Genomic DNA, 21,144 nt, shown 5'->3' on the forward strand with positions numbered 1-21,144 from the left:
ATCTGCTTCCACACAAGAAATAAGATAAAGGTTAGTCTTTTCCTTGATGAATCACATCCTATGCCTTTAAAGTAAAGACACTTTATTCTTTAACCCATGGTGGTTAAGAGGCAAATCAGGATTAAATTTTTGGCTCAACAATTTACTAATCAAGTGACCTTGGACAAATTACTTAACTTCTCTAAAACCCAATTTCCTCATTTGAAAATGAGACTAGCAGAGGCCACCTCTTCAGAATGCTCCATGGGGTATATGAAATGATGTTTACAAAGCATCTTTATGAAGCACTTAGAGCTCGGAGTATCCACTCAGGGAAATGAGGAGGAGAACGATGTTGCTTTCTCCAAGTTAATCCCAATTAAAATCCCAGTAAAATTCTTTCTGAAATTTTACATTCTGGTTCTGAAGTTCCTCTGGAAATGAAATATACAAGAGAAAATCTTGAAGTATGATGATGGGAGGCTGTTCTGTAAGATAGCAAAACACACATAGAATAACAATATTTAGAACATTAAGATAGACACAAAGATAGATAATAGAAAGAATAAAATAGTCCATAGAGATCCTTATATATTAAAGAATTTCTATCTAGCAAGCATTTCAAATCAGTAGGAAAAGTATGGACTAATCAATAATAGTTGAAGTACAATTGGCCTTCCATTCAGAAAAAAATTGATTTCACACACAAATCAATTATATATGAAAGATCCAAACCTAAATTAGAAACTGTGTTTGAATATTTCTATAATCTTTGGCTCAAAAACACCTCCTTAATTAAGACACTAATCCCATAAGTCATTTAGGAGAGGACTTCCTTGGGAAAAAAGGTACCATAAATAAAATTAACAGATAGGCAACAAGGTGAGAGAAAAATATTACAACATATAATATAGACAAAGGATAAGCATCCATAAGAACTCCTATATATGAATAAAACAACAAACATCTTAACATTAAAATGAGCAAAGAGTACAGATGTACAATTCATAGAAGAAATCCAAATGAAACCAAATCAAATCCAAATCAAACAGAATATGCTCAATCTGGGAAATCCAATTAAAACAATAAGGAGATACCATTTGTCGCATATGAGTTTGACAAAAGAAGGTTGATAATATCTAGAGTGGGTAATGTTGGGAAAAATTAGGTCTGTCAAACATTGCTGGTAGATGTGTACAAAAATATTCACTGCATCCTTGCTTTGAATCATGAAAAAAATGTACAGCCCATCAATAGGAACCAGTTAATCTATAATGTATTCTTTTCTATGGAATGTAGCAATTAAAAACAATAATATACCTCTACCAGGGCTGGCATAGATATATCATTAAATGAATAAAGTGAGTTGCAAGAAAATAGATCCTGTTGTGTAAAAAATGAATAACAAAACTGTGTACTTATCAGTATATTATATTCAACCACATGGCATTGCCATATGTATGGTTCAGTCTAATATGTAAGTAAATGCATAGCAAAAATCTGGATACACAACTATCATTCCAGTTAACAATGGAGAAGAGTGGGATTGGGAGGCAAATTTTTTATAATGAGAAAGTGTTCATGCATCACTTGTGTAATACCAAAGAAAGGAAAAAAGGAAAGAGAAGAAAGGGCCAAGGAACTCAGCTCCTAAAAGGTGAATCAGGAGGAGGAGGTTGCATGTGGCAATGCTGGACAGGAATGTATCAGTTTTCATTTTAATCGGCCCTATCGGCTGTTTCAGATCACTGTACAATTGGTAATTTTAAACATCCCTCTTTACTGAGTAAGAAAGACCCCTGTAATTCTGGACTGTCACAGTGAGATCAATAGAGCCAGGCATATGGTGATGTGTAAATGGCCAGCTCCCATGAGGGGTGTGTGCAACACTTCCTCCACCTGTGCCTGTCCCTGGGGGATAATATTGACGTGCAGCGTCCAAATACACGGGAATATTGATGCTCCTTAGACCAATTCAATTCCACAATCATTTTGAGCACCCATGTGCTAGTCACACATGTCAGATGCCAGGCAATAGGAAGGAAGGGAAAGAAGGTGGGAAGGAGGGGGGTGGAGAGAAGGGAAGGAGAGAGTAAGGAAAGAGGGAGGAAGATGGAAAGCATGGAGGAAGGAAGGAGGGAAGGAAGGACAGAGAGATAGTTTCTATTCAGGGAGAAGAGAGAAATCCCCATCCCACCCCAATTCTGCCAACTCACTGGTTAAATACTGCTTTTTAATTGTTAAATATTAAGCCCTAATACCGTTAGCAGCAGGACAAACCCCAGCTGCCCCATGAGCTGCTTCAGACAGACTCGGTGGAAAAGAAAGCGGAGCACACTGGTGCTTGGAGCGTCCCTCCTGGGTTCACAGGATCTCCTTGAGCTGCTCTCCCTCCCATCAGTTATCTCAGTTCCTCACAAGACACTGTCATTTATGTGACTCTGACAGTTTACTTATATGAGGATCACCAACAAATTAAAATCTAACCATAGAGGACAATGGCTAAGATTCGAGGTTTTAAACTTAGACCCAAGTTCAAATTCCAGCTCTGCTCCTAAATAGTTGTGAACTTGGGCAACCTTTTTCTCCCTTTGGAGCCTCAAATTTCTCACCTGTATAATCAGAATAATAATAGGAATCAATTCATAGGTTTAGGTAAGCAATAAATTAGATGCCTCTCAGTGTAAACTGCTCAGTAGTAATGGCTACTAGCACTAATGGCACTCTTTGATAATTATTAGCAAAGGGCAGCCTTGTAAGGAAAAACTAAGATCCCCTACCTAGCTCTTAACCCTGAACTCACAAGCAAATCATCTGAGAACACTAAGTCTCATAACTTTGACAGCAGCATTCTCTAAAGGATTGTAAACACAACTGCATTTTTACTGTTTTACCTGAAAGTGAAGAGATAGGAAAATGAGGTTGAGGGCAAGCGCCTTACTGTGAAGATGAGTCCACTGACATACAACAAGCAACTTCAATTGACTCAGTTATTTGTCATTGTATTGCAAAGTCATTGTCATGCATTGTATTTTCACCTCTATTTTTCCTTCTGTTCTTTTCCTGCATTCAATATTTACAAATACACCCCAGACATTTTTCATTTCCCTCAATTTTAGTTGTTCTGTGCATAGATACACTTGCACCAAGAATTTACTTGGCAAAATTCTCCCAAGAATAAACAAAATTTTCATTTTCAGAGGTCCCTTTTCAAGCTTAATGAGTTTGACTTTTATTAGTCACAATTAGCATTGTACATACTCTGAAAATCCAAATCTGGATCAAATTATTTATGACATCTCTTCTTCACATCTAAAAGTTTTTGCTTTTGTTCTTTAATTTAAAAGGCCTAACATGTTCTCTGTGTCATTATTATAATGAAAATTGTCTCTGAATATAGGGGTCAGATTAAGTAAATGATAGTACAAGTGACATCTAGGAGAAGGTTTCAATAACATAGAAGTACTTATAACCACAGTAAGGTCACAGGTTTACTCATGCTAAACCTCAGATATAGAAAAAAATGAGGGGGTGGGGCTCGATTTAAAAAAACTAGTTGTTTTAAACTCCCGATGAACCCATTCTCTACTGGATGTCGGTGGGGTAGGACAGGGGTTGGAGTTTAATTTAGTCCAATTCAGTTTTTGAAACTTCAACTGACTGATAATTTAAGCAATCACTTTAGGTAACTCAGTTCCCTTGGAATACGCAATCAAGCTCAAAGATCTTCTCCCCATCCTTTCTCTTCTCAAGATGGCACTTGGGTTTATGTGGGGTGGGTGTCTTTCTCCTTATCTCACCAGATCTTTTGGAAAGTTCCTAGTTCCATATTCTCCTCATGCTGTGATCTCTTGATTCTGATCCCAGGCATCTGCTGTCCACTGGTATTCTCAAAGACTCCAAATTTCCCAACCAGGGCATGTAGGAACCGAAAATGCTGCCTGAGGTGGTTGGTGATAGGAGGGACAAGAAATGTTACTTACCTTCCTCAGGCTACACCTCTCTCCTCTGCCTCCTTCCCATCAAACACTGGGATTGGGATAGGATTTTCCCTCCTTCCTGTAGTGAAAGCCTCCTTCCCATTTTTCCCCCAAATTGTAATGGACAGAATGTTGGTAGAAAGAAAACAGTTTACTGATAAGGGAACATATATCAGAAGGTACCCCCAAAATACTATACCCATTTTATAATGTAAAGAAGAAAAAAAGCAAGGTGAAAAATGTGTACACACTACTATCAGAAATTATATAAAATATGTAGTGAGAAGTCTGGAATTATTTACATCAAATTTTACAACCATTTTATTTTTAAAGTATATGAGCAAAATGCTATTAAGATTTGTTTTTCAGCATCCACAACTCAGAATTTGACTTGAAAAACAACCCCACTTTTGCAAGATGAACTTCCTTGAGCTCCATTCAATCCTCCTGAGACCACTGCCTATGAAACAGGAAGGGGACTGGCAGGCAAAACTCAGGCGGGTTGTAGAAAGCATATTTCTTCCAACGCTAAGGGAAGGCACCTGCAAAAATATTCTGTCCATTTTCACTTGCCATAATAATTTTAAAACTAAAATGGTGTAAAGTGGTACTTGCTAGTAGTGTTGATAAGCAAAGGAAACAGCATATCATGTTTTTGCTTTCTTTTTAGGCCACCAGATTACTCTAAAAATAAAGCTTACAAAATTCGTGCTAAAAAATTCCAACATCAACAAAATAACAAGGTAAAATCATACTCATACTTTTATATGTTGGTTTTAATGACTGATTTCGACTGTTGAAGAAAACACTCCTGTGCCTAACTCTTGTTTTAAATAGAAATAAATAGGAATACTTTTATTTGCCAGGCTTCTTAATTTAGTTTTTAAGGGAAAAAAGATATTTCCTGGTGCAAGAAAGATAGAGACAGAGGCTGGCATTAACTGAAATGTGTAGACAAAACAATAAAATAGAATCAATCTCTGTATTTTACAATATTCCCAACCTTTTCTTGTAAAAGCATATGTGTGATTTCTTAAATGCACTTCAACAAGGTTGAAATGTTCACAATAATCATTTATATTCCTGAATAATTTTATATAAATTCTTATAAAATATATTCTTTCAATTTCAAATGAACAGGTAAAGCAAAAACATGAAGAAAGATGGTTTGTGAACATTGAGCAACTTCAGAAACCCTAAAAGTTCATCCTCAGATAAATGTTCTTTCCAATGCCCTATATGTCTTTTTTAAAATACTTAGCCCATTTGATCAATTTACTTTACTGAAACAATTATATATCGCAAAGGAAAATAACTTGCCTATAACCAATCTAAATATAGCCTATATAGTTTTTTTTAAATCTAACTTTGGGGGAAAACTTTAGCCTAAACTAATCTATTTTCAAAAATTACACAGTCTTTGATGGTAAAATGGATAATAGTTAACCAATGTCCATTTTATCCGAGATCTCTAGTACTAGATGAAAAGAAATGCTTCAAAGCTTGCACTTGAAAATAAGGTATCGCAGTTAATACGCAATCAGAAGGATATGGAACCATAATTTCATGTAAACCAGTGCACACTGCAAATAATGTGTGTCACTTTGATTTCCTGAAGCCCAGAAAATAGGAAAGCCAGAAAAGGTTCAGACTTTGGCCATAAAATGACCATGGAAAAGGATCTGATGTTGACAAAATGTCTGGGACAAAATAAACACTGATTAAATCCTGACATACTGGATAGAATTAGGGATCACATATCAAATGAAGAAATTTTGCAGTGAATGAAAGGAGATGATGCTTTTCAGAGCAGGAAGTAAATTTGAAGACCATCTTACTGCACAGCAGTAATGGCAAATATAAGTAACAACACTGATTATTAAGGTTGTGATTGTTGTTGAGAGAGATTGACCATTGTTGTGTTGAGGAAGATTCAGAGGACACATTTGAGTTCCATGGGGAAGAGTATTGTGGTAGATTAATAATGTCTGCTCTGCTTGTTGAAAGGGCACATGGTGACATTCATTCACAGACTGCCATCCCTGCCCCAAGAGGTGATTCAGACCGTGAATCTAAATAAGCTTAAGAAGATGAAATGCATTCCTACTGAGTTATAAAATTAAGAATATTTGGGGGGCATCTCTATCCTTTCAAAGAAGATATCCTAAAGGGCATGCATATTCATTCTGTTAGAAATCTTCCTAATTCCACCAGCAGAGGTAACATTGGAATGAACCATTGGTTTGTTCTTGGCTGGCATTTCTTAAGGTCTTAAAACTATTTCTTTTGCAGGTAACCAGGAAAGGAAATTCTGAATTACTGACTTTAGGATATGAAGAATTTAATCATCAAGGTTGGGAAGGAAATTAAAAACTGACAATGTTCAAATTATAATTTAATCTATCTCAAGAATCATGATCTACTTTTTCAAAGAAAACTGTACCTACTCTGTCAACATCCTGAACACATAAGCAGGCATCTTCACTGTCTATATCACTGACTATAATCCAGGTGTATAGTCAACATTGAGAACCAGCAACCCCCATGTTTCAAATATATGAGATTCAATATGTACTTGATGACTGATGAATTCTGAAGAAAAAGATGCTGATTATCAAAACCCAAAAACAATCAGTGAAACATATGTCTTCTTGGATGTTTACTTTTTAGGTATTCTTTACAAATAAATTGTCAAGGTGATAGTAAACCGAGATTCTTCCAGCTGCCCTTAAAATATTACTGACAGATCACATTTGGAAGTGTAACTTACTGCTTTTGGGGATTGAGCAGTATATTTGGGTGCAAAGCTCTTTATAAGTTATAATGTATGTAAAAAGTGGTTACTTTTGCAGGAAGATGCAGGTCTTTCTAAATACATGAGTGTATATACTATGTAACCCCTGTGGTAAGTGCATATATGCTCCGAATATCAATAACTGTAGTGTGTATGTATGTGTGTGTGTGTGTGTGTGTGTGTGTGTGTATTTATCAGTATATATCAGTTCTTAGGTACACTAGTTTTGTAGAAGTAATTACTATCTACACAGATAATTTTGTTGCCAATAATTTCTGAATTTTTCCTTTAAGAGAAAATAACTGAGGTATCAGATACACATACCATTTAAAAACTTGCTTTTATTGTTACTGCACAGGTAAAACTATTTTAAAAGAAAATGCTTATGGGGGAGGGAGGAGAAGCATGTATTATGTGTACTATGTGACATGACCAATTCATGTTTTCCACCACAAATGAATTATGTCTGCCTACTGTTTAATAATTCATTGAATACCTCCTCACACTAACTTTTGGGTGTTTATACCCAGATTGGCATCAATGTAATCTAGCTCAGTAAATTTTCAAGGTGCTACTTAATGAAAAATGAGTCCATCAGTAGCCCTTTCAGATGTTGTACTTTATCAAATATATTTGCTGCAAAAACTTAATTTCAATAAAATACAAGCTCTGTATTCATAGATTTATAGTAAAATGGGTCTGTGTTTTATTAGATATTCTCTGGTATTGCATTATGGAGTAAGATCAATGACTTAAAGCATGAAGAATTTAATGCTGCTCAAAGATAGCAAAAATATTAAAAACCGACAGCAACGTTTAAAACTTTAGCTTCAAAAATAAAAATAAAATTTTTTCTAGTAATAGTGACAACCTTTTGGGAAGTGGTATTTCCATCCCACTGGTGACTAACCCTGGAAAATTCATGCATGCTGGTCTCAAATGTATGGCTTTTGCCCCTATTCCCACCTCAACCCTCCCCAAGAGTAAAGAGCTATGACATGGGACAAGGACTCTGACCTGGGATGTGGTGACAAGATGACACAGAGCTGAGAACAGTAGTAGGAGATTACCTACCCACCTCCATATCCCTGCAACTTCCCAGAGGAAAAGCACAATGGGCCCACCGAAAGCACAAGAAAAAAGTCCTGTCAAGAGAGAAAATAAAGAGCTAACTCTACCATCAATACATAAAAGGCACCCCTCCCCACCAACCCCTTACATTTCAACTGTGTTCTATCTAACTAGTTTTGATGAGTAAAGAGAAGTAGGTAAATACGCTTATCTCCCATGGGAAGAGTCCTCTTTTGGGCAAGTGCCTCTCACTCTTTGCACCACACATCTTTTGGATTGGAATGTTCCAACTAGCCAGAGAGGAGCTGTTGAGAGCCTGAGTCTCCCTCCACTCTCCAAAGACGCACCAGGATCATAGTAGGTTTCAGACAAGGGGCACGGAGTAGGCAATGTGAGGACTCCTTTTTGGGGGTTTCCAGTCTTTCATATAAACAGGATTGGTAATGGCTTGGGGCAGAAGCAGGCAAGATTTGGTTTGCCTCTAGTTTAGGCAAAATGAGTAGCCATGTCTCACACACAGTCCTGCCAGTTCCCTGGTTGAAGATCCCATAGGAGTTTGGGCCAAAGCTCATGGACGGTTCAATCACCTTGTATTCCTTGCTTCTTCCTACAGCCCTCTAGCACACAGCTGCCAGGATCCCAAACTTCTCCAACCTGTTTCATCTGAGACATGGCCAACATGTGTGACATTTACAACTTTTTTGTTTGTAACACCCTGTAACGTGTGCTATTTGTGAATTTGTGTAATTTTGTAATGAAAAGCACAAGATGCAAGAAAATGTTCATCATAGAAAGCATTTATTATTTGTATTCCAGTACATCAGTAATTTATGAAAGTATCATATACATTTTTAATGGAAGGAAAAATTAAGCAATAATTGCAACTAGATGAATTTCAGAAGTTAAATGGAAAGAACCGCTTAATAAACCTATGTGGGTTTTGAAGGTGAGATTCTGCATTGGTACATATTAGGATAGAGATTCTCCTTTTGAATGTTCATTAATTTTTCCTGATTATCTCTTGAAAATCTTCTGAGACAAACTTACTTCATGTATTAGATTAGAAATGAGGAAAGAACAATACATCAATTTGAATCGACCTTATTTGTATCTCCAATTTACCCTTTCATGAGGCTTGTGCACAGAGTATCTACTTACAGCTGGCTGTCTCCAGTATGGCAGTGCCATTTCTATATGCTAAGAATTTATACACCAGCTCTGTCTTGATCCAAGTTGTAGTAACTACAGATTCTGCTCTTATATTACACATTAATTTTTCAACGAATTAGCAAAGACCTAGGAACGTTTTGTCTCCTAAAATTTAGCAATGTTTTCCAACCTGGGGGTTGCAGAATCTTCATGGCACACCTCCTTTCTTTCTCTTCCATTACTGCTCTCTTCCCTGAGTTATTACAACTGCTCATTCTGGCTTGTCCTTATCCTCCCTTCTAGATATCCCCTGCCCTCCCTCAGTATATCTTCCTGTTGAAATCAACACTCTCAATAGTTGTTATTACTACTGGTAAATGATAAATAGAGAAAAACAGTCATACCTTCTGAAGAGGTAAAGGACAGAGGAGAAACCCTTTATGAATCTTCAGGGGTTACAAAAAGTTTGCCTGTTTTGTTTCTTTTTGCTCCATTTGTTTGGAACGAAGGCTTTCAAGGTTTAGAACTAAATTACTTAACCTCTCTGGATCCTCTGTTCCTTCATCCTTAAAAGGAGGTAGGTCTACCACTAACATCACATTAACTGACTAGCTGCTTCATTCATAAACATTTATTCTGCCTAGCCAAGTACTCTCAAGGTACTGTAAGTAAAGAAACCAAAGCCTACATATTTGGATCCCCTGAGAACCATAGTAATAACCTGTGAATGAAAATATCTTTAAAGAAATATCCATTTAATGAAACTCTACAAAAAATCCTCGTGATTATTCTTGCCTGTGGTTTTCTATTTTCTATCTAAGCTTTCACCAACACCACCTATTTTCCACTTAAGAAGATCTTTTCTTGGGTGCCTGCAAAACAAAGTGGTTTCACTATGTTCTGGAAAGAATGACCTACAAAAGTCATTTTAAGAAGCAGAATGTGAGTAACAACAGTGTGTCCTTTGTGTAGGCTCATGCTTCTGAAAACATTTTGTTCTTTTGTTTTTAGTATTTTTTATGTACCCACCATTACAAAAGTACACACTAAGGAAGGAACTGGCATTGAGCAAGACAAGCATTAAGGATGAAGAGTAGATTAATTCTTAATATACATATGTTTGTTTAAGCTTCTAATTTTAAGTCTTAACATGACTGATTAAAATATGAAATAATTTACTTTTGATTCCTACAGTTTACATCTAGCTTTTATGTGTTTAATTGTGAACACAGTAAAGCAGCTGCATCAACACTCTGAGACTGCTCTTTCTCTTAAAAGGTTAACGTGTTCCTAGGTTTCTCCAGAAAACAGACCTCGGGGTATACGTGCATCTATTTTATGTAGGTTACTGAAAATATATCTGAATTAGGACAGTTCTCTTGGAAGCCAAAATTACCTCAGGAGATTATTTTAAATAAGTAAATTCTAGGCCAGCTGTGTGACATTAATTAGAAACAAAATGACTTAAGATCAACTACAATTTTATTAATTATTAGAGTCAAAACTAAAGAGACTTGTAATGATATTTGCTGTGATATATTTCTTATGAATTCTTCAAAATGTTAAGGTCTCTGAATACAATAATTTTAATCTTTTGGATTAGTTTTCCATCTACTGTCAATTATATCTAGGAGGTACCTAAACTATTTCTGAAAAATAGTACTAAAGGGACAAGTCATTAAAAATCAATTTGGGTACCAAATTTTCTTCAAGCATTTTACTCATTACTAGTTAAGAAACAAAGTTTATTATTCACTGTACTATAAGAATAAAAATACCAATTAAAGGCAAGAGATGAGAAAAGAGAGAAGAGGTCATTTATTTCAGTAACCAGACCTTCTATCACCAATCAGAGATCAAATGCCCCAAGGGTGGATGAATATATGCAGTAATACAGCCTTCAAAGATAATCACATTCACATTCTCAGTTAAGAGCACAGACAGGACCATTTACTTTCCTTAACAGAAAACAATCATTTGCACAGTATCATAATAAATAAATCATTTCTGACTGAGACACATATGAGAGAGGTGATTCTGAAACAGTGTCCGTAGCTCACAAACATTAATCAGTTGGGAAATATTTTCCTAGCTGAGGTATCTTTTCTAAGGAAAAAAAAAAAAAAAATCAATAGAAATTCGTTTCAAAGGCTAGCATCTTTAAAAATCAAGGAAAAAAGGTGCAGACATTAATTTTATTTTCTAATTTTATTCTAAAAGACAAACAAGGTTTCTTAGGATTAAGTCAACATTACTACTCCTTGATGTATTTTTGTCTCCAAATTCCTAATATGAAAGTCATAAATACTAGGCTAGAAACTGCTGACATTTAATCAAAATTAACAGCACACAAAGAAAACCTTTTTTAAAATTATTAATTATGTGAAACCAGCAATAACTAAGTACAGTGTCTTTTGAATTACAAAGCTTATAAAACAACTCTACAGTTACCAAAATCTCAAAGGCCAAAAAAAAGACAGGAATTACAAAAAAAAAGTTTGAAGCAGAACACTAGATTATCACATGAAACAACTTGGACAAGATTCTGACACAAGATTGCAAACGAGATGAAGTTCAAAATATTTAAATTCAGTCCAGTTAAGCCACGTGCCACTTAAAACCTATTTCCTTAAGAGATAACAAAAGTTTAAATTATCTGAATTTCCTTTATTTGTTCATGTAATATATAAAGAACACTGTTATAGCAACACACAATGCGCTAGAAAAGAAAAAACACATTTGTGCAGTATACTATGAGTACCTCCTTTATCACAGAATACATTAAATTAATTGATGCTCCTTCAAGAATTCTAGAACTTAGGGAAAATTACTTCACTGAAACTAAGACATATCACAAAGGAAGGAAAAAAAAATCAAAGTTTCCACCTTTGAGGGAAATTTCCATGAATTTCTGAAAAAGTGAGTAGAGAAAATAAACTTTTGCAGGCCAAAATATTAGTGCACCTGTCATTTTAAGTGCCAAAGCTCTAGCAAGAAATTTAAGCTAAGGTTTCATTATTCCAGTTATATCATTCTGTGTCATCCTTAAAAGGCAAATGTTTTGAAATTTTTTAAATTCTCTTTTCCTAGAGAACAATTACGATGCACTTAAGGTAGTTTGTTGGCAAAGGATGAGAAATGTCAGAATTTGTCCAAGTGTAACAAGTATTAGCATAATGAGAGGTTTAAAGTTGGATACAGAAAAATAATTTTCAGGTTCCAAATCTACTACCATAATTAATCTTAAGCAAATTAACAAAAACCCATGATTAATAAAATCTGTTCACTTTGAATAAGTAACTCTAACATGATCATGGAATGGTTAAATCTCTGGGCCACACACCCTGGCACCCTGGAAGGGCTCCCAGCTATAAGCTTGGGGTGTGACATTTACTTTAACAGATTCTGCAGCATGGCAGTTGCATATGTGGGCCTAGCCTGTTTGCTCTCAATCGCTTTCTGAAGGTACTGGATGCCTCCACAGCGTTCCCAAATTTCTTCAAACTGTCTTGGCAAAATCTCAGCACCACGCTTTCGAGTTAGGCCTGTCTCTTCCAGATTCAGCTCACACATCTCCATGTCATCCTTACCTGCACATATGAGACATCAGAAAATTACCATCTCTTTTCAGAACCATTACTCTTAAGATACTTATCAATTCTCACAGATTTGAGGTGCACTTAGTTTTAAGTTTTAAGATTTTATTTCCTCCAAGATGTAAATCTGCTTAATAAATTCCCCAGAAACAACTTAAATTTGTCCCTTACCAAGCACCCTTTTGAAATTTAACACTGCAGTTGATCAAACAAGTTATCAAGATTAATAAAAATGCTATATTTCCTCGGACATTACACATTGATTGGTATAAACACCAATGAAATGATTCACAGGATATAGACAAGTTTCTATGTGCCTTCAGAGGACATAATTAATCCAAGCAATTTCACATTATAAATTGGTTAATCCTCAATTAACTGGAAAACTCCATCCCCTCCACCCTGAATTTAATGAATTATTATATTTATATTAGAATATTTTATTCAGAGGGTTTATAATCCTTTTTGTTTTGTTTCATAAATTTTTTATGTGAATCATACACACCAGCCACAAGAAGGATGGGTGGCTTGTCAGGATGGAGTTCCATTTGCCGGGCAATCCATGGTCCATCGAAGTGGGCGTACCACCAGCCTTTCTTCTTACTCTGCGGGTCTTTGTACTGGTCGGCGGGGCGGATGAATGGGATACGGAAGAAGCGCTGCTGTCGGTTCATTTCAATCTCCTGCTGCCTGGCAGGAAGCTGAGCCACTGGGTTCTGCTGAGCTATTACACAGAACAGGCAAAGTTATACCAGCAACCCAGGGGATAAAGAAAACAACCTTTCATCCTGAAATGCAAGAAAATTTCGAAAATAACAGAGAAGAAGAGAGGTTCCTAGCAGTAAATTTAAAACAAAATGTAAATATTAATTCACTATAAATGAATACATTTGAGACTGTGATTTCTTAGGATTTTCTTCCCCTAAAGATGTTCCCTGGCATTGCAAACACACACATCACAAAAGCAACAGCAACAACAACCCCTGGCAGTTTCTCACAATGACTGTATCAATAACCTAAAATAAATTTACTTGGCAGGAAGGCAAACTAGTATTATTTACTAGACTCATATTTTTCTTCCAAAGAGTCCAAATGAAGGTTGCAGAATAACTTTTACTGGACTATTTACGATAAAACAAAATGAACAGTAATTTCACAAGTCTGAAGGATACATATATTCATCGATTTAATCACAATTCCCACAAAAAGCAGAAATCAAAATTTTTTTCTCTTACCAATTAGTTTTGGGATTTAAAATAGTCAAAATAACATAGGTATTTTATTAATATCAATGAGACAACTTAATGGGAAAAAAATTGTAACAGTAAGCATGAACTTTCCCTCAAAAATATTTACTTAGTCTGAAATCAAATTTTTCTTGGAATAAAATCCACTGAAATAGGTGGAAAGTATATATTTGGTTCTCTTCACCAATAGAAAAGAAAAATCCTTGCTTTTCTGCTAGTATTGGGCATAGCAGTCATATCAATGTTTTTCCATTGCTCAATCTTCATTACTGAACACAGCTGGGTTTTTATTTTATCTGAGACTGTAAATATTTCCCCGGGTGGGAGGGGATGACTTTATATCTTCAGAAGCATGTTTTTATAAGCTGTTTAATATGCTTTATACTCACAACTTTAAAATTAAACCAATTTATTGTAGCTCAATTAAGAAGCTCACTGTGAAAAGCTAAGTATGTCAATTAGAAATTATATAATATATATATATGGTATATAAAGCAAGAACAGCCACATGGCTCCTATAAGAATTTCCAAATACCGAAAGGATGAAAATACTCTTATTCTACATTTTACAACAAGAAACAGCATAATCTTTATAGCAGCTGAAATGAATTATTTGCAAACTAGAGAAAGCAAAGAGGAGTTAGCAAAGCTATATACACCCATGACAGGATGAAACAGAGGCCCAGTTTTGTTAGTGACTTTAAAAAAGTCCCATCACCTTTAGCGTATTAGAAGAGATGTGTTTATTTATTCTTTTGTTCCTGCTCCTTCAAAGCAACTTACAGTTCAATGTTTCCATTTCATGTTTTAAAAATCACCTACTTTGCAGAAAATATGCTAACTCAAAACTAAGTTCAAAAGGGTAAAAACAAAACCAAACCAAACAAACAAAAAACCCTTCCCTCCATATTAAGTACTGAATTGGAATTCAATGTCAAGTTGCTAGGAAACTTAATATGATATTGATGATCACTCACTAATTAGCCTACTTTTTTCTTCTACAACTTAAAGGTTATAGAAAATAACAGCTTCCTGTAAATTAAATATATTGGGTAAATTAATTATATTGGGTAAAATAGAAAGTTATTGATAGTTCTTATTCTAATGTGAGAACTGAAATTTTTTAGGGGAAGCCTGGAAACTAATATCCATGTGGAAAAGTAGAACGATAAAGAGTTAAAACCTTGAAACTAATCCTCCTAACAAGTATTTCTTTCGCCTCCAATTGTATTGTCTTCAAAAGCGTGAAAAAAGTTTCAAATGTAGTACCATAAAATTACAAGAAGCACTTAAAAACTCAGGTCCCACCAGTTGGCAAATAAATATGGTTTTATATCCAAATCATTATTGCTCAATTGATTCTAGAAGAAATTTACCACACACTAAGGTGACTCAAAGCTTTTAAATTATCAAAGAATGTACATTATGGGAAGCTATAAAATAATAGAATAATCTCTTCCCATTGGGAGGTATCATATATTAACTCAGGGTACATTATCATACAAAACACAAATCTCTTTGAACAGAAATGCGGATACTATCACAGTATTTGAAAATACAGGGTTTGAAACCAGCACCTAAAGTTAGTCTTTATTCTATAAAGATCGGCTGCTATATTAAGAAAGTTTTGCTACAATAGGAAGAATGACGTATATTCACAGTTAAATGCTATCATTTTTTAAAAGAAACTAACTTGATAAAACAAATTAGATTTTGTTCTGCATATATAAATATTTTGAAGAGTTTTAATGTGAGCCAATAAAATCATCTCAAATTAAAATATATTCTAATACAGATGAACCAACATTAATATTCTATAATTCCACTTAAAATTGTAGCAAAACAATGTTTAATAGAAGTTAGTACTTTATAAAGTATTTTTAACCCATCTTCCAGTTAGCTCATGAGTTACCACCCTTTGACTTACGTGAATTGTTCAAAAATGGTGCAAAATCTGTGAACAAATATTTTATATTGAAGAAAAGACAAAAATGCCAAAACTGTTAATGAGCACATTCTCCTAATTTTTAAAGCCTTCCCATGAATTGGGGGGTGACTAACAAGTAGATATTAAATCCATAAGCCAAATATTCTCAGAATTAACTATAAGAAGGCTTTGCTTTCAATTTTTTTTTTTTAAATCCATTTTGATTCATTATATTTTGGGAAATTCTGCTTGATACACATATGAACAGGACCAAAATCTTAAAATTATATTTCATTTGAAACTTTGGGACACAGTGGTACTCAAAACAAAAAGCCAACATAGTGACTTAATAACTGATATTACTGTACCTTTTAGGCATTACTAGAATTTTCATAGGAAAACAGAATTACTGCCAAGTTCATCAGAAAATGATATTCTTTAGAAGAAAAAAAGAAAGCCTTGCTATTTTTTCATACACTCAGTATACTTTCATTTCTTCAAATGTCTAAACTTTAAACATGCCATTTTTATTTTGGGAACTATAAAAGTATATTTCAAAATCATTGTTTCAAGATATTAAAAATTATAAATCTTTACCAATAATTCATCTCCACACAAATTATTTCTGAAAAATCTCCTTCTGCAGTAAATAAAATGAGAGCATGCTCATCTAGTAAATCACACTGGAAGTAGGTCTGCGGCTCCTTACTAATTATTAAAAGAATATACCATGATTTGCCAACGTATTACTTTTAAGATCAACAATACCAATATATATTTTTGTTAATCATAAATTGGCATCATTTTATTTTCTCAAAGATAAGGAATTCTAAACCTTCTAAATATTAGAACTATACAACAGTTCGTTTTAAATGGTGATTGGCTGCCCTATTAGGAAACCACCTAAGTACAGAATTTTCTCAACTGATCTTTTAAGCATCTTGGTGCCCTTCTCCTTTCCTTTTAGCTATACTCCTGGGTCAGAATGATCTTTATATGAGAATAAAGAGGAAAATTATATAAGGACTTTTCAGAGTAGAAGTTATATTTCATCTTGAATATGACCCATAATCAAATTCTCTGAAGGCCAAATATATGTGGGTTGTATACAAATATATGTGGATTGTGTTCACATATAACTTCTAAATTTTTTCATATACCTGGAAGGGACTGTCAGGAAATTTTCCTAATCTACTCTTTTGTTCTTTCAAATAATACATCATAAATCGAAACAATATATGAACCAGTAAGGGGGGCCATGTATTATTTTTCCTTTTTGAGAGAAGCTAGATGAGTAAGGCATGAAAGTTTCTTTTAAAAATACAAGAAATCTTTGTACATTAATTCAAAATTTGTTTGCCAAATACGACAAAATTAATTTTTTTGGTTGTAAGAGTGGATATCGTTCAGATGAATAAATTTTGAAATATAACAATGAAAGTTTGTCGGCTAGGTTGTGATTGGAACATTACAACTAAAAAGAATAATAGCCAATTGCCATTTTTTTACTAAATAAGCTGTGTTAAAAAACTTAGTACACAAACAATGAACAGGTTAATGGAATAATTCCATTGTCTGCAAGTCACAGAAGCAGATTTTTAAACTGGAGAAGAGAGTGGTAGACACAAGTAGATCCATTTTGGGGGGTCTTCCATTTGCCATTTGTTAGACTGTGGGTGATCTCTCACTGCTCTTCCATATTGTTATAATCTGACTGATGAGATCCACTGACCAATCACTGGCATTAATCTCTCTCTTAATAACAATGTTTCCCTCACTCAATTTACTCTTTCAACAACTAAGAAACACTAAAATTCCACTATTTATTTTATGTAAGTTTGCTTTTATTTACTTAGAAGGTGGTGAGGGAAGCAAAAAAATAACTTAGAGTTCGTTTTCTAAATCAACTGGGTCATGACCTGCCAAAGCAAACTGTCAAATGTTAGGAACACACCCCTTGAGAAAAAGAAGGCATTAAATCTGCTGTGACTTTGACATTAGCCAGAAGTAAGTTAATAAATTGTGCGAGTTTAAAAGTGGCAAGTTGAATAAATGAAATTCCAATTATACTTTAAAGACTGAAATTACAACTTAACGTATCAAGCTATTTTCAGTTAATATTAAAACTAGTGCATGCTTCTACTAGATTATATCTATCCCGCTCTATTTTCCAATTTTATGGTGTACCACTTTGCTTTTCGCATTGCAAAGTAACAAAATCCACTTTTAGGGTCCCAACAAAAAATCCAACTTCTGGTCTGAACTAAGGTGGAATTTCTCACTCTCATATTTTCACAGTATCGTTAAATACTGTTTGCAACATTCTTTTTTTAAACAAAGGAATTAAAATTTTAATGGGGAGCACATGAACCTATTCCTTTCTTCTTCCAGTATATAATCTTATTCTGGGAAGAGGAGGAAGGTATTTATGCCTACCAATTAAAAGATAACAATATTTGGGAATTATAGGGAAATACCTTTGAAAACAGAGCTTCATTTTTAAGAAAATAAGGAAAAATTTTAAAACAAGACCTGTTTTGGAAAATATAAAAATACTCATTTTCATAAGTAAAACTGATTTCATATGTAAACTAAAAGATTAATAATCTTTACATTTTCACATGTAATCTTTATGTGTGTATATGTATTTATGATAAAGATACTTATTATAAAACTAATGCACAACCCCCCGTATAGACAAGAAAATCTTTATGTCTACAAGTTACTTTAACAAGTAAATTCAGTATTTCTAAATGTATGATTTTAGGAACATATTCAAAAGAAAGAAGTTTACGAAAGATAAGTTAACATGATTGTGCTAGGGTTCAGTGAATCACAGTTCTACAGTAAAAGAGAATTTATTCTGGATATTTTACCCAAACATCTTACTAAGTTATATACATTTATATATATATACTTTGGAACATTCAAAAGTACAGATTTGTTTTTACCATAGTCAGTAACAGACTTGGGAGCACGTTGCTCTGTTTCCGTATTTCTCTTCTTGTTCTTGGATTTCCAAGCATGATATACTTTTAGTCTCCTATGAAATTCTTCTCTGCAAGCTGCCAGGAGCTCAATGTCTATCAATTACATAGAAAAAAGCATCACCCCCCACCCCCCACCCACAAAAAAAATTAGTCAACAATGTAATTTAATCATCTGACATAATAATTCTGTGTCATAGGCATTTTCACTTTCAAATTACTACTACAAAATCAAAGGTAAGATAATTGTTGATAAAGATAAGCATTTTGTGATATTAGTATCTTTTATAAATATAATTTTCTTATACATTATTACTTTCTTATATAATTTGTTCCACACAAGTACCTTGGACTAAATAGGTCCTTCACAGCTGAGGAAATTGAATCAGGGAGATTAAGTGACGTGTCCAAGGCCACAAGGCATTGGCAACAGAATAAAAAGTCACTCTGCTCAAATACAAGCTAGATCTACATGCAACACATTTTTTTTCATTTGTAATTAAATAGATACACTCAGGAGGTAAGAATATAGTAAGGAATTCTGTACAACTATGATACCTCAGTTCCTAGTAGTAGTGTCCTGAATTCAAACACTGTCATTTAAACAAGAAAAGAACTATGTGCGATCCTTCGGGTACAGAATAATATTTTACTCTAATTGTTCTGCCAGAGGAAAAATAGCTTCAGAAAGAAAGGCCTGCTATTGCCATTTGTTACCTGGCACTCATGGACCAGAAATATGAGAAAGATAGGCAGTTAACTCTTATGAATAACATTAGAAGGACCAGTTATTGATATCCCAAACCCCCAACCATAATTTTTTTGCTTTTTTTTTTTGCTCTTCCTCTCTTGACCTAGGCAAGAGACAGGCAAAAACCATCTAATTTAATAAGCATGTCTTTCTTTTAGCTTTGTGAATAAACTAGGTTTTCATTTCAAGAGACTGGCTTAAGCTAACTTATACTACAAAATAAGAAAAACCTTCCGAATGTAGGTATTTACTTTATTGCCCATCATCTATGAAGTCTTTCCATTTTTAATCCTCTCCATACACTTACCACAAGAAGTATTGATGGTGTCACGTAGTTCTGCATATTTCCATTTACTAAGATCATGTTTCTTTGTACCAGCAGCTGCCTTGGTGGCTTGTACAGCAGGACCTCTGCAATTATTACATATTTTGCATATTTAAAATAAAAACACAAATGAAACACTGCCTACAGAGGCAAGAAAGTGAGCATACATTTGAGAACTAGAAACAATTACTGGAAAAACATACAATCATTTGTATCTTTGACAGATGAGATTCAAGAATAGCATACCAAAAAATAGTCAGGTCAAAATTAAAATTTTCCAGCATGTCATTTAACAGCCATATTGAGGTTTTAAATGAGAATTTTTTTATTCCAATATGCTAGTACAATGGACTTCCTCCAGACTTCAGTTTAAACATTCTTATTGATGCATATGTGAATATCTGAGGTTAAAAAATACTTTTAGATACAGTTCTCAAAATCAAAAAAGAAATTCACAACATGCTTGAAAGATCATTAGAAGCACTTTAATGGTTTATGAGCCAATGGGCTGCACAGCACAACCACCTGCAGAGCCCACTGAAAACTACAGATGGTCAAGCCCACCCATACTACTGGCTCAGAATCTCCCTGGGCATCTGGACATTGACACAGTCCACAGGTGAGCAGCCAAACTGTGACCCAGCACATTGGAGTCATCAAAGATAGGCTAAAAGAGCGCCTACAAACACGAAACTCCTGTGACTCTAAGCTTCATTGTTAGAGAACACTTAGAAAGGTTCTAAAAGCAGAGGAAACCATGCCCTAACATTTAGTGAGTAATGATACGGTGACAATAAATTACCAGGAGAGGTCCAAGGTCATGCAGCAGGAAAGGGCACAAGTGTGGCCCGTTCAGTGTAGCAGGTATGTGGGGAAATATGAAAGACAAATCTGAAGCATGCTACAGAGTGGAATAAATTCAACTATTTCATAAAAGTGTTATGCAGTGATTAAGACTTGTTTTTATAAATATAATTTAAATTCATTGTTCAGCAAATATGGAAACAATTTCTTTTTGGTAATATCTAATGCTATTTTTTGGCAAAAGATTACACTTGCACATAGCAGATACTCAAGAATAAGCTACAGGTAGATTTTTCAGCTCAATGTAACAAGGAAGAGTTTAAACATATCACATTTCAAGACATGAAAAGGTGGGGACACAAATACTAAAAGAACTAAATATTAAAGAACTAAAATACTACTTCTCAGTAATCACACAAGAAAATTCTCCTGTACCACCTACTTGGTGGCAAATATTTTCTCTTAAAAAAAGGATGGCCAAGGTATAATATAGAATATAAGCTCATTTATACATATGTATTCCATCATTCTACA

The 21,144-nt window shown here is 34.4% G+C and overlaps 2 protein-coding genes across 3 annotated transcripts in view; one reads left to right on the forward strand and one right to left on the reverse strand.

The window, feature by feature from the left end:
- IMPG1 (interphotoreceptor matrix proteoglycan 1) overlaps positions 1 to 6,608 on the forward strand; it is a 145,021-nt gene extending 138,413 nt beyond the window's left edge. For both annotated transcript variants that reach the window (XM_037844082.1, XM_037844083.1), the window contains 2 exons: positions 4,630 to 4,702; positions 6,252 to 6,608. In XM_037844082.1, coding sequence (XP_037700010.1) covers positions 4,630 to 4,702; positions 6,252 to 6,329 — 151 coding nt within the window. In that variant the 3' untranslated portion in view covers positions 6,330 to 6,608. The remainder of the gene's footprint in view (positions 1 to 4,629; positions 4,703 to 6,251) is intronic.
- Positions 6,609 to 10,766: 4,158 nt separating this feature from the next.
- MYO6 (myosin VI) overlaps positions 10,767 to 21,144 on the reverse strand; it is a 183,563-nt gene continuing 173,185 nt past the window's right edge. The window contains exons 32-36 of the mRNA XM_037842731.1: positions 19,789 to 19,892; positions 18,695 to 18,826; positions 15,744 to 15,770; positions 13,075 to 13,293; positions 10,767 to 12,563 (exon numbers count right to left, since the gene is read on the reverse strand). Of these exons, the coding sequence (XP_037698659.1) occupies positions 12,364 to 12,563; positions 13,075 to 13,293; positions 15,744 to 15,770; positions 18,695 to 18,826; positions 19,789 to 19,892 (682 nt within the window). The 3' untranslated portion in view covers positions 10,767 to 12,363. The remainder of the gene's footprint in view (positions 12,564 to 13,074; positions 13,294 to 15,743; positions 15,771 to 18,694; positions 18,827 to 19,788; positions 19,893 to 21,144) is intronic.

The sequence above is a fragment of the Choloepus didactylus genome, chromosome 7 (assembly GCF_015220235.1).
Source record: "Choloepus didactylus isolate mChoDid1 chromosome 7, mChoDid1.pri, whole genome shotgun sequence".
NCBI classification, from domain to species: Eukaryota; Metazoa; Chordata; class Mammalia; order Pilosa; family Megalonychidae; genus Choloepus; species Choloepus didactylus.